General features: G+C 43.8%; 1 protein-coding gene across 1 annotated transcript in view; it reads left to right on the top strand.

The window, feature by feature from the left end:
- Positions 1-13,779, top strand: part of AP4E1 (adaptor related protein complex 4 subunit epsilon 1) — a 128,805-nt gene that overhangs the window by 101,994 nt on the left and 13,032 nt on the right. The window contains exons 16-19 of the mRNA XM_077263745.1: positions 4,645-4,780; positions 11,091-11,346; positions 12,412-12,873; positions 13,057-13,247. Of these exons, the coding sequence (XP_077119860.1) occupies positions 4,645-4,780; positions 11,091-11,346; positions 12,412-12,873; positions 13,057-13,247 (1,045 nt within the window). The remainder of the gene's footprint in view (positions 1-4,644; positions 4,781-11,090; positions 11,347-12,411; positions 12,874-13,056; positions 13,248-13,779) is intronic.

Here is a 13,779-nt window from a genome sequence, read left to right as displayed (position 1 = left end):
TGTAGTGCGTGGGCTGTGCAATGTAGTGCGTGGGCTGTGCAATGTAGTGCGTGGGCTGTGCAATGTAGTGCGTGGGCTGTGCAATGTAGTGCGTGGGCTGTGCTATACACTACGTGGCTGTGTTATATGCTATGTGGGCTGTTATACACGCCGTGGCTGTGTTACATGCTATGTGGGCTGTTATACACTCCGTGGGCTGTGCTATATACTACGTGGCTGTGCTATATACTACGTGGCTGTGCTATATACTACGTGGCTGTGCTATATACTACGTGGCCGGCCACGAACAATCAGCGACAGGCGCAGTCCAGCCGCAAATTGGCGCGGAATTTGAGCCACGCTTCGCTAATCGGTCGAAAATCTTCATAAATAAACTGCATACATATTCTAAAATACCCGATGCGTTAGATTCGGGCTACCACCTAGTAGATATATATATATTTAATTATAATATATGTGTATATATATATACAGGTCCTTCTCAAAAAATTAGCATATAGTGTTAAATTTCATTATTTACCATAATGTAATGATTACAATTAAACTTTCATATATTATAGATTCATTATCCACCAACTGAAATTTGTCAGGTCTTTTATTGTTTTAATACTGATGATTTTGGCCTACAACTCCTGATAACCCAAAAAACCTGTCTCAATAAATTAGCATATTTAAACCGTCCAATCAAATAAAAGTGTTTTTTTAATAACAAACAAAAAAACCATCAAATAATAATGTTCAGTTATGCACTCAATACTTGGTCGGGAATCCTTTGGCAGAAATGACTGCTTCAATGCGGCGTGGCATGGAGGCAATCAGCCTGTGACACTGCTGAGATGTTATGGAGGCCCAGGATGCTTCAATAGCGGCCTTAAGCTCATCCAGAGTGTTGGGTCTTGCGTCTCTCAACTTTCTCTTCACAGTATCCCACAGATTCTCTATGGGGTTCAGGTCAGGAGAGTTGGCAGGCCAATTGAGCACAGTAATACCATGGTCAGTAAACCATTTACCAGTGGTTTTGGCACTGTGAGCAGGTGCCAGGAAGCATGAAGTGCTCCAAAATCTCCTGATAGCTAGCTGCATTGACCCTGCCCTTGATGAAACACAGTGGACCAACACCAGCAGCTGACATGGCACCCCACACCATCACTGACTGGGTACTTGACACTGGACTTCAGGCATTTTGGCATTTCCTTCTCCCCAGTCTTCCTCCAGACTCTGGCACCTTGATTTCCGAAAGACATGCAAAATTTGCTTTCATCAGAAAAAAGTACTTGGGACCACTTAGCAACAGTCCAGTGCTGCTTCTCTGTAGCCCAGGTCAGGCGCTTCTGCCGCTGTTTATGGTTCAAAAGTGGCTTTACCTGGGGAATGCGGCACCTGTAGCCCATTTCCTGCACACGCCTGTGCACGGTGGCTCTGGATGTTTCCACACCAGACTCAGTCCACTGCTTCCTCAGGTTCCCCAAGGTCTGGAATCGGTCCTTCTCCACAATCTTCCTCAGGGTCCGGTCACCTCTTCTCGTTGTACAGCGTTTTCTGCCACATTGTTTCCTTCCAACAGACTTACCATTGAGGTGCCTTGATACAGCACTCTGGGAACAGCCTATTTGTTGAGAAATTTCTTTCTGGGTCTTACCCTCTTGCTTGAGGGTGTCAATGATGGCCTTCTTGACATCTGTCAGGTCGCTAGTCTTACCCATGATGGGGGTTTTGAGTAATGAACCAGGCAGGGAGTTTTTAAAAGCCTCAGGTATCTTTTGCATGTGTTTAGAGTTAATTAGTTGATTCAGAAGATTAGGGTAATAGGTCGTTTAGAGAACCTTTTCTTGATATGCTAATTTATTGAGACAGGTTTTTTGGGTTATCAGGAGTTGTAGGCCAAAATCATCAGTATTAAAACAATAAAAGACCTGACAAATTTCAGTTGGTGGATAATGAATCTATAATATATGAAAGTTTAATTGTAATCATTACATTATGGTAAATAATGAAATTTAACACTATATGCTAATTTTTTGAGAAGGACCTGTATGTATGTATATATATATGTATGTATGTATGTATGTATGTGTATATATATATATATATATATGTGTGTGTGTGTGTGTGTGTGTGTGTGTGTGTGTGTGTGTGTGTGTATATATATATATATATATATATATATATATATATATATATATATATATATATATGTGTATATATATATGTGTGTATATATATATGTGTGTGTGTATATATATGTGTGTGTGTATATATATATATATATATATATATATATATATATATATATATATATATATATATATATATATATATATATATATATATATATATATATATATATATATATATATATAAAACCAGACAAAAAACTGAAGAAAGAAAGTGGACTTTATTGCCCAAACAGCGTGGCAACGTTTTGGATGTATTATCCTTTTTCAAGGAGTGAACACATGAGTGAGACAAACTTTTATATAGAACACATACATTTCTCATTAGTAAATTCATTAAGTGTTATAATATAATACTGATAAAAAGTGCTTTAGTGATAGTTGATGAATAAAGTGCATCTGTGCACATTGAAATGATTTTTTTTAAATTCATTATTACTACATTTAAGTTATGTGATTATAGTTAAAATATGTTAAATAATCAATAAAAATACTCCAGGTGTCCCAGTCCCATGAAACATGATTAGAGCGAACTGACAATTATATCTTTTTCATGCACGCCCGGTCTTCGACGTCCTCATGTATCGACTGCGCATGTCAGTGACGTTTGTGTCAAAAAAGACGCATACTGCTTAGAGCCGCAGTTGCGCAGAGCCGCTCTGAAGACGACGGCGCCATATTGGTTAAGGTAATCACCTATGTAGCTGACAAAACGCTACAAAATTATAAAAAATAAATTAAAAAATACAAAAATTACACCAATCTCTACATCACCAAGTTGCTTTCCATAGAGGATCAATAGACAATTGAAAAGGGGCTTATTTGAAGATAACTAGAAGGAAGCTACATGTCTCTAAGATCAAATAGAAACGCACCACAATTCTCTTATGGAACAAATTTGGATGTGCCGCCAAACTTAGAGGGTCAGGACATAAGCTCTAATTAGTGTCACTAGGTACGGGAAACCCTCTCCAATTAAGTGGTGCATCCCATTCCTACGCATGAACATAGAGACCTTAGGGGGCGGATGGTCCCCCGTGTTTCTCTTATCCATTGCATATGACACAAAACTACCACAAATCTTTGGTCACACCATATAGATCCCTTAAGGTGCATATTCACACAAGAACAGAACCAAGCCAAAATGGCTTCCAGCAACTTATTTTTTATTTATTTATTTTTTTTATTATTATTTTTTTTTAATCTTTTTAATTTTTCTTATTTTTATTAAATAAGCCAGATGTAAATTTTAGTTCCATCAAATAGAAAGGATGATGTATGGTTTAGTGAAAAAATTATAAAAAGGTAACTATAAACGTAAGCCAGCATATTAATAAGTGAAAAACATGAATAAAAGAAAAAATATAATATTTTTGATTGTATTCGCTTCATAGGATGGGACACCTGAAAAAAAAAAAATAATAATCATCATTTTTTTTTATCCAAAGAGCAACAAATTCATTATATACAAAGACAAGTAAAAAATGATGTGAGAAGGAATACTAACATCACTGTATTCTAAATAATCTGATTTAATTTGAAGTCCACATTAAGGCCATATGGTTTTAGAGTGTTAATCTTGTTATCCACTCCAATTCCCTCCTTTTGAGCAACCGTACCCGATCACCCCCTCTCCTTTTGAATAGGTATCATATCTATAATCCGGAAACGTAACGGTTTTTCAGTATGTAATTTTTCTGCAAAGTGTTTGGAGACTGGCAGGTCCATACGTTTTTTCCTTATGGTATGTCGGTGTTGATTAATTCTTGTTTTAAAATCACATGTAGTTTCACGTATGTGCTTCTTCAAGAAGGGGAATCTTGAAGAAGCACATACGCGAAACGCGCGTCAAGGGGTGCCAGCAGGCTGACCCATACTTGTCAGCTATTATGGGTGAGTTATAAACACTTTTTGGGGTACTTGTGATCTTTTCTTGGGGGGCTTGTTACGTGGGATGTACTCTATGATATTTATTAGCAGCCCCCTCCTTTTTTGCATGTACCTTTTATTACTGAGATGTTTATAAATGCACTCCATATATTTAGGTCCTTTGCTTACTCACCTTTGGCGTTTTTACTATTCTTTCCATCCGGTCAGCCTGCTGTACCAGCAGGTCCTTGTACTTTTTCTCCTCTTTTGTGCCCATATGTTTTGGCTAAATAGTATTTGTATGTAATTTTGACTTACTAAATGATTCTTTTGGTTTTTATTTTACTGTCTGGTGTTTGCTCTACTCTGTTGCTTTTTGTTCCTACTATTTCAGGAGTAGTACACTAATTGATGTACCTTTGTGCATTTATGCATATATTTAGGGGGCGAGGCCTTTGCCCCCCTCGGCCTTGGTATTATTTTGTGCTTATTTTGACTTTTGTTCTAACCTTGTCTCTGTATTAGTTCAGTAGTGTAGCTTTACTAGGAATAAGGAAATTGTATGTTTTTATTGTTGGTTATAAAGTTTCTCTTTTCTCAGTCTTAAGCCTAGAACCCTATGGACTCTGCTTTTCCCCCAGTCTACCTTCAATTAGTCTGGTTGATGGACATTCACCTTCTGCTGTTTCTGTTTTATCTGAAGTCTCTGGAAACAGTGGCGAGACTGGACTAAAAGAGTAAGTTCATTTAGTTCATTACGATTGTTCAGTCAGTAGGATATTGGTGTGGGGAATTATAACATTTTAAAGGGAATCGGTCAGCAGGTTTTGGCTATCTCGTCTGAAGTAGGCAAAGAGACCCTGAATCCAATGATGTATTACTTAGTTTACTCGTTGCAGCCGTTCTGATGTAATTCATAGTTTTTAGATTTTGCGGTGCAGCAGAGCTGAGAAAGCCAAATTCATCCACACCAGGCTCTCTATTTACATTGTTTATAGACAGTGAACTGATTATCACAGGAGGGGGCGGGGTTGGACTAGCATGTACAATCTGCAGTAGACAATGATTATCATCAGGTGATAAAACCTTCAGTATAAATAAACAGCACACAGCCTGATATGTGACACTCTCATGCTTCTTTCAGATTACGTAGCAAAAACCTGCTGACAAAGTCCTTTGAAGAAGATTATCCGCTTTAGACAACACTCATCTATATGCTGTAATAGGGTACAGGGATGTAATAGAGGGAGTCCCCCAATTCCTACTCGCACCCGACCTCCCCACCATCGGTAACACCAGGGCTGTGGCGTTGGTAAGCTAATCCTTCGACTACTGAATTTCCCGACTCTCCAACTCCATAACTCCGACTTGGGACTATTACGCACTGGTCACTACTGAGTATGTACATAAAGTGCAGCACAGATTCATCTCAACTAAAAGCTGAGACCCTTTGATCACAAACAGAACAGACATTCATAGGATGTTTCATATTTTTACCAAATTCTTCTGAAATTTTTTTACAACACATCCTGCATTGTACTGCTGTACCCAATTTATTATATATTTTAGGAGTTGGTCCATTTTATACAAACTTGACTCCACCAAAATAGACATCGACTCCACGACTCTGACTCCACAGCCCTGGTAGCTCATTTCAACTATACTATAACACATACCAAAAATTGATTTAAATGATACTTAACTTTTGAAATATTCTTTAAATTTTGGATCGGTTACATTGGGCATATCCAGTATGTGATTTGACGGTATTTAAATAATGCAATATATACCGTATTTTCCGGCGTATAAGACGACTGTGCGTATAAGACGACCCCCCAACTTTTCCAGTTAAAATATAAAATCTTCTTAAAAGTCGGGGGTCTTCTTATACGCCGTATGTCGTCTTATAGGGCCGGTGTCTAATGTGCCTTTTGGGTGGGAGTGGTCCCGATGACGACGAGGGGGCGTCTCACAGGAAAGTGTGAGTGGACTATCCCCCATTACCTCATCGTAGCGCTGAAGTGTGGGGTCTCTGCTGGGAGCGGCGGCTCTTCTTTGTGCCGCGTGGGTGCTGTGGGGCGGCGGCTCCTCTTCTGCAGTGTGAGGCCTCTGTGCTGTGGGGAAGCGGCGGCGGCGTATCTTCATGCAGTCAGTCGGGGCTCCTCCGGCATCTTCTTAAAGCCCGGAGGCCCCGCCGGCAGCTCCATTGCTACGATGCGGTGGCCTCCGGGAAAATGGCCGCTAGGGGCGGCGCATGCTCAGATTCAGATCTCGTCCCGAGAGACGAGATCTGAATCTGAGCAGCGGCCATTTTCCCGGAGGCCACCGCATCGCAGCAATGGAGCTGCCAGCGGGGCCTCCGGGCTTTAAGGAGATGCCGGAGGAGCCCCGACTGACTGCATGAAGATACGCCGCTGCCGCCCCACAGCACAGAGGCCCCACACTGCAGAAGAGGAGCCGCCGCCCCACAGCACCCACGTGGCACAAAGAGGAGCAACAGCCGCCGCTCCCAGCACAGAGACCCCACGCTGCAGCGCTACGATGAGGTAATGGGGGATACTCCACGCACTTTCCTGTGAGACACCCCCTCGTCGTCATCAGGACCACTCCCCCCACCCACCATATACACCCGGCGTACAAGACGATACCCGGCGTATAAGACGACCCCCGACTTTTAAGAAGATTTTCAGGGGTTAAAAAGTCGTCTTATACGCCGGAAAATACGGTAATTGTGGTATTCCACAAGATTAACGCTTATGCAAACCAGACAAAAAGGGGATCGATCTCTTGACTTCATGGGGATACCATGGGTGTATGCTGCCGCCACGAGGAGGCTAAGGCTATATGCACACGTCTGGAATTGCCGCAGAAATTTCCGAGGCAATTCCGCAACTGTGCCGCGAGTAAAATGCATGCGGAATTGGCATGCGTTTTCCGGCTAAACACTAGCGTTTTAGAAGCGTAATTAGCTTGCAGAATGCTAGCGTTTTCCAAGCGATCTGTAGCATTGCTTTGAAAACTGATTGACAGGTTGGTCACACTTGTCAAACATAGTGTTTGACAAGTGTGACCAACTTTTTGCCATTGATGCTGCCTATGCAGCATCAATAGTAAAAAGATCTAATGTTAAAAATAATTAAAAAATAAATCGTGATATTCTCGCCTTCCCTCTCAGTGTTCCCGCTCCTCGCGATGCTCCCATTCCCAATAATGCCTATTGGCAATGACCTCAGATGACGTAGCAGTCATTGCTGCAAAGTATCACTGGGGACGGAATAATCGCGAGGAGCGAGAACGCTGCGAGGGACGCCAGAAGGTTATAATATCACGATTTTTTATTTTAATTCTTTTTTTTTCTTTTAACAATTATATGGTGCCCAGTCCGTGGAGGAAAGTCTCCTCTCCTCCATCCTGGGTACCAACCACACATGATCCACTTACTTCCCGCATGGTGGGCATAGCCCCATGCGGAAAGTGAGTGGATCAATTCATTCCTATGTGTGCGGAATCCCCGCGATTCCGCACAAGGAATGAACGTGCTGCGTTTTTTTCCGGAATGCGATTCCGCCGTGGGAAAAAACACAACATGTGCACAAAGAAGGCGGATTGCATTCTAATAATAGGAATCTTAATGTATGCGTTTTTTCGCGGTTTTATCGTGTTTTTATACCGAAAAACCGCAAAAAATCCTGAACTTGTGCACATAGCCTACTGGTAACCAATATATTTGGTTAGTAAGAAAAACAGTTGGATAAACAGAATTTTTTTTTTAAACTAATATACACATGCACACCCAACAAGGTTAACATGAACAAAATGGGTGGGGGGGGTGTTGCATTCCCCAATGAAGACTATGAGAAAAAGATTTTACAGTAAGTCGAAAAATCCTCTTTTCTCGGGCAGTTCAGTGGAGGACACGGGTACCATAGGAGGATGTCCCAAAGCAGTCCCTGAGGCAGAAAAATGTGTAAATGCATGAGGCAAATCTTTCAGGAGGTAACCCGAGCGACTGCTGCTTGCAGCACTTTTCTGCCCTGACTCGCGTCCACAGAGGTGAAAGTGTGAACCTTGTAGAAACTTGAGAAAGTGTAAAAGGAGGACCAAGTAGCGGCCTTACAAAAGTTGCAAGGTTGATGACTGATGGCAGACAGTGAAAGAAGCCCCCACTGCCCAAGCGGAATGAGTCTGCCCCTACTGCCCACCGCTTTGTTCTTGGCTTTATAAGCTACTAGAATGGCAGAATGAATTAAGCAGGCATTGGTCGGCTTAGGCTGGTTTCACATTTGCGGTTGTGTCTGCAGCGTTTCGGACGCATACATCCGCATGCGTCTTGATTTCCTATCTTTAACATTGTAGACGCAGGTGCATGTGTTTGCATGCGTTCGCCCTGCGTTTGCTTACATATGCGTATTTTCGCAGTGTGTGGCTGGGCGCGGCTGATGCACCATGTTAGAATTTTTTGGCATCAAATTTCCGCCGCCTTATGCATGCAAGCGCTTGCGGAAGGAGTGCGTCAAAACAACGCATTACAGTCTATGGGAACGCATAGGAATGCAAGGACATGCGTTCGCTTGCGTTTGCACAAGGGTCTATATACAGAAATCTGTTGGGCGTGGCTTGGGTCAATGAAATTCTCCTTGAAAAATGTTTTCATAACAAACGCATGCGCATAAACAATGCGAATGCATGCAAATGTTGCGTTTTTTTATCCGTCATGCATAAGTTGATGCGGATAATAAACGCAGCATTATCATGCATTTTACCATGCGTTTGCAGTCGCGTACGAAACACTGCGGACTCCACCGCAAATGTGAACCTTGCCTTAGAGGCAGAAACACCTCGGCAAGGTCCTTCTGAATGACAGAGAATCTCAACATTTGAGGACAGATTGTACCAATGGGAAAGCGGAGCCAGTTGCCGAGGTCTAGTGCGGCATTGAGCAAATCACTCGGATGGCCTCCACCATCTTGCCTAGAACGCTTGTGCAGAAGCTTAGAGAAACAGATTGGCACTTCAGGGATTGGATGCCTATTTACAGAACAGACAACACTGTCATCTATGTCTCTTTTGTAGCCTGATCAGAAATCGGGTCTGAATCTGAATCCGAGTAATGATTTGATACCTGAGGTGACTGACTGAGTCTCTAGGGAGGAAGAGCGTGATGGTGAGTGTGGTTTTGGAGTCGTGGAGCAAGACGGAGACCGGGATGAAGAACTTACTCTAGGCTGCTTTGACGGCTGACTTGATCTGCCATGCTGGTGCGGAGTAGCTGGTGGCTCTGACTTGCTGTTGGCAGTGGTTGAGGCACTCTGCGGTGGTAGCTGCTCTATGATTGTGACCAGGGTCTGGGCACATCCTTGTTGCAGGCTGTGTGGGGCTCCTGCGCTGGAGGCAAGGGCACCTGGATGCAGGCAGCACATGTCACCACAAGTTGACTCAACTGGAATTTTTGCTTACAGGTCACGCAAGCAAAGTACACGGCCGGTGAGAGATGGGTGGACTGGCGTGTGATTTTTTTTTTTTCTATGGGGTCTGACATAAGTAAAAGAAGAGTAGGTACAGATAAGGGTTTATGGTTCCCAGGAGGGAGGTAGCCTTGCTTGGGGCCCTTTGTGTAGGATCTCAGGAAAGACCACCTAACAGTGTGGGTGTCCTGTTCTGTGGAGCTGAGAAGTGCTGGAGGAGAGGTCATGGTGTCAGGAGCTATTGATTTCCTATGGAAACCAGCTGGAGACTGCTGGCTTGGTTGTGGTTCGCTGAATATTGATAAAAATGCCGATGCTGGAGAAGGGGGTGGGGATGCTGCAGAGCGGGAGAATCGCCTACGCAAGCAGCTGATTGGCCAATAAAGCAGGGAGCGTGGCTCGACTAGGCCGCAACTGAAGCCAAGGACTTGCCCTATACAGTGCAATAGTGCGGTCTATGACAGAAGCTGCCTGCTACGTTGGAGGTGGAAATGGCCCCTTACCTCTTGGGCTCCTGGGTGACAGCACCAATAATATGTCCGCCTCTGCCCCTCTGTTACCCTATCTGAAGAGACGAGAAAAAATAAATATAATTTTGCATAAACTGGTCTGGAGCTCCTGACCCATGTCTGCCCCTAAACTGAATAGCTTGGCTGCCAGTGTGTGGGTATAGTCTGCCAAGGAGGAGCTGACATTTTTTTTCTTAGGTTGTAATTCCTAATGACTGCCTCCTGGTGGCAGCAGTGTATACCCATGGTTCCTGTGTCTCCCAATGAAGTGCCCGAGAAAAGATGAATATATGTAATGTGGGGGTAATGGAAGGTTTCTTGAAGCTGGATGTGATTGTTTTCTTGCATCAAGTACTCCCTCCATGCTGATTGGGGGTGGGAACCTCTAGATGTAAGAATACTGCTTATAAGGGAGGAGGGCACATGGTCTCAGGTGATTTATGCACGGAAGCTTTGGCTGTCTTTATACTAGTAATGGGTGGGGGGCACTGGGTGTCACTACTGTGGGAGGAGGGAGCCAGTATGTCACTTCTCAGGGGGCTCAGGACCAATTCACAGAGCTGAATGTGGCTCTTAAAGTGAAGCAGGTTGGAGGACACTGCTGTTGACAATAGTTTATTGTAAGAAATTAATCTAGCTCATAACCTAAATGAAGATGCAGTATTAACTGCAGTTGATTTTTTTTTTCTACTTCTACATACACAGGGGTTATGGTTGAAGGCAATCCTTGCGATCACTCTATGGGTGCAGTCAGACGGCCGCATAAGTCTGACCGAGATCGGGAAGCACTGCATGGGCTGGCAGGTGGCTCTCCTGACCCGAGCTTGCAGGTGTCACGAGAGCCGCCGGCCAGTCAGAGCATTGCGACCCGATCTCGGCCCGCTTTGTACAACCGTCTGACTGCTTTCTATTTTCAGTTGGTATTTTCTGTCTAATGACGCAGATAATGCTTTAATAAAGCAAGGTCAATTCATGCCTGTGTGGGTTCCTCTATAGGCGTTGTCACAGGTTATTGCATTCTTTTTACCGTATTTTAGTTTTTGATTCTACAATGTCTTTCTTTTTTTAATTAGGGAAAATCGTTTGAAGATGGAAGGTATTAGGAAAGTTTGGGGGAAAGAAGGCTACTTACTGAAAAAGGAAAGTAAAATGAGCAAACCAGAGCCTGTGTCCCCTCCATTGGAGAGTGGCATATCAATGGGCGAAGATGAAGAGCCGGCTGTTCCTTCTCCAGAACCATCAGTGGAACTCCTCTCCACAGAGGACCGAGAGAAGCAGCAATTGGCTTCCACGCTATTTGTGGGCCTTGGATCCAATGCGGTCTCATTGGTATGCTCACTGGTGTATTGATAGAGATTGTATCCTAGTATTCTTTTACTTATTGATTTTGCCATGCCGGACTTAATTTTGCAGTGAAAGAAATTATGTGCATTTTGTCAATTTACATTTGTTTCCAGAGAGGAAAAGCTACTAGTTGGAGAATCTGTACATATAATTCGGTAGTGTTTTTTTAAAGGGGTTGTCCACTGCGAAGACAGCTCCCTTCTGGATTTGAATGTTTGCCTCCCGTGCTGGTGCCTTTCCAGCAGTGCCCACGCTCGTACCTGTGGCTTATGGGAGGTTATATCAGGCCCAGTGTCAGCACTGGGGCCACTGTCCCAGACTTCAGATGTATAAGTAATCGAGAGAGGGACTGGCCAGCCGCAACTCTCACTTTCTGTTGGTAACTTATGTCTGAAGGCCGGAGCAGGGACGCATGTGCTGATTGGCGCAGGGCTCACGTGACATTTCCTTACGGGAGCCCCGGGAATGCGAGTGCAGACACGCACTGCACATGGGTGTTTTTTTTTTATTATTATTATTATTTTAACCCCTCTACGACCTTAGCCATAGCCTTACTTCCAGGTCGCTTGGTACTTAACGACCTTGGACCTATGGTTACATCATGGAGAGTTTGTGCGCACAGAGGCTGTGTGTGTGCGATCACTGCGGGGTGTCAGCTGATTCTGACAGCTGACACCCAGCTCTCAATTCCAGGAGTGGTGCCCGTACCGCTTCCGGCACTTTAACCCCCTAAGTGCAGCATTTAGTGAGAGGCAGCGAGCCCCTCTATCTTTGGATCAGCACCTCCTCGACGTGATCGCGGAGGCCCAATCATTGCCATAGTGACCCAATGTCATCATGACAACATCCTGGTCACCAGGCACTAGCAATTTATTTAGATCGTGCTGTACGCCTGTTTTTATTTTCTTGGGTGGGGGGGGGGGGGGAAGCAGGCTTTTGCTAGAAGGAGTACTAGCCTTGTGAGACACAGATAGGTCATTTTAACATTTTAATGGGTTAATGACTAATGGGTTGATGTGTATAATTAATGTGACCTTTTTGTATTCACAGATGGGTAAACCAGACCAGACCACACAAAAGTTTAAAAGAAAATCTAAATTTGGCAAGAAAGCGAATGCACAGCTCTTGTACCCCCCGGGGGAGCAGAATCACCTAGCGCAGACATTGCCAAGTGATGTCTCATCAGTGGCTTCTAGGTTGTTACCGGCACAAGGAGATGAAGAAAAGTCAGTACAGGGGAAAGTTTCTTCTTTGTTTGCAAACTCTAACCTGGAGACTTATCCATCCAGCCAGGGAGCCAGCACAATTGTCTGTGTGCCATCCTTACCTCCTGAGCTTGCCCAGCATTCACACTCTGCCGTCACTGAGCTGGCACATTGTGGGACTCTGACTGTGTGCTCTAGTAAAGTGTGGAAAGATGACCGCTTGGTCCTTGCATTGTTTATTGTTAATCCCACAAGTTCTGCAATTAGGAATATTAATCTACAAGTGGAAGGCTCCGAGATTCTTACAGTAAGTCTCCTCAGTTACCGACCATTGCTGCAGCCATTGAGGCAGATCAGTGCAAACACATAACGTAAAGCTAGTTGGGAATCCACAGCTGCTGATCTAGACAGTACCATAACCACAAAGATCCCAACATGTTGGAATTTCCTCTTGCTTTGATTACATTGCTATAATTTCTTTGTGTTTTAGGTTTCCCGGAGTCTTTGTTGCCAGCTTTCTCATCTGGAGGCTAATGGAGTGCATCAATGCTGGGGCAGTGTACACCCTACACACCCGTGCAAGAAAGAGTTAATCCATGGCTGTGTCACGTACCTAGCAGAGTCAGAGGTGCCTTCTCGGCTTGAATTTTCAGTAGACTTTGTACTTTCTGATTTTATCAGGTAAAATAAATACATCAACTTTTGCAGTTTTCTCTATTTAGCGTTTTTTTTTAAATAGATCACTAATGTTGGGGTGTGGGAGTAAAGCAAAGCGTTAAGTAAAAAAAAATACCTTATCTTTGGTAAGTCCAATCAAAAGATCTTCTGACTGGATACATGTAAGAAGGACCACACTGGTGAAGTCTGCCCCCCATTACGAGAGGCCCTATAAAGTGTTATCAATGGCAGTCGGCTTAGGGTACCGTCACACAGTACCATTTACATCGCTACGACGGCACGATTCGTGACGTCGCAGCGTCGTATGATTATCGCTCCAGCGTCGTAGACTGCGGTCACACGTTGCAATCACGGCGCTGGAGCGATGCCGAAGTCCCCAGGTAACCAGGGTAAACATCGGGTTACTAAGCGCAGGGCCGCGCTTAGTAACCCGATGTTTACCGTGGTTACCAGCGTAAAAGTAAAAAAAAACAAACAGTACATACTCACCATCTGATGTCCGTCAGGTCCCTTGCCGTCTGCTTCCTGCTCTGAC

Source organism: Ranitomeya variabilis, chromosome 5 (genome assembly GCF_051348905.1).
Source record: "Ranitomeya variabilis isolate aRanVar5 chromosome 5, aRanVar5.hap1, whole genome shotgun sequence".
In the NCBI taxonomy this organism is placed as follows: domain Eukaryota; kingdom Metazoa; phylum Chordata; class Amphibia; order Anura; family Dendrobatidae; genus Ranitomeya; species Ranitomeya variabilis.
Note: the sequence above shows the minus strand (reverse complement) of the source record. Positions and strands in the feature narration are given on the sequence as shown.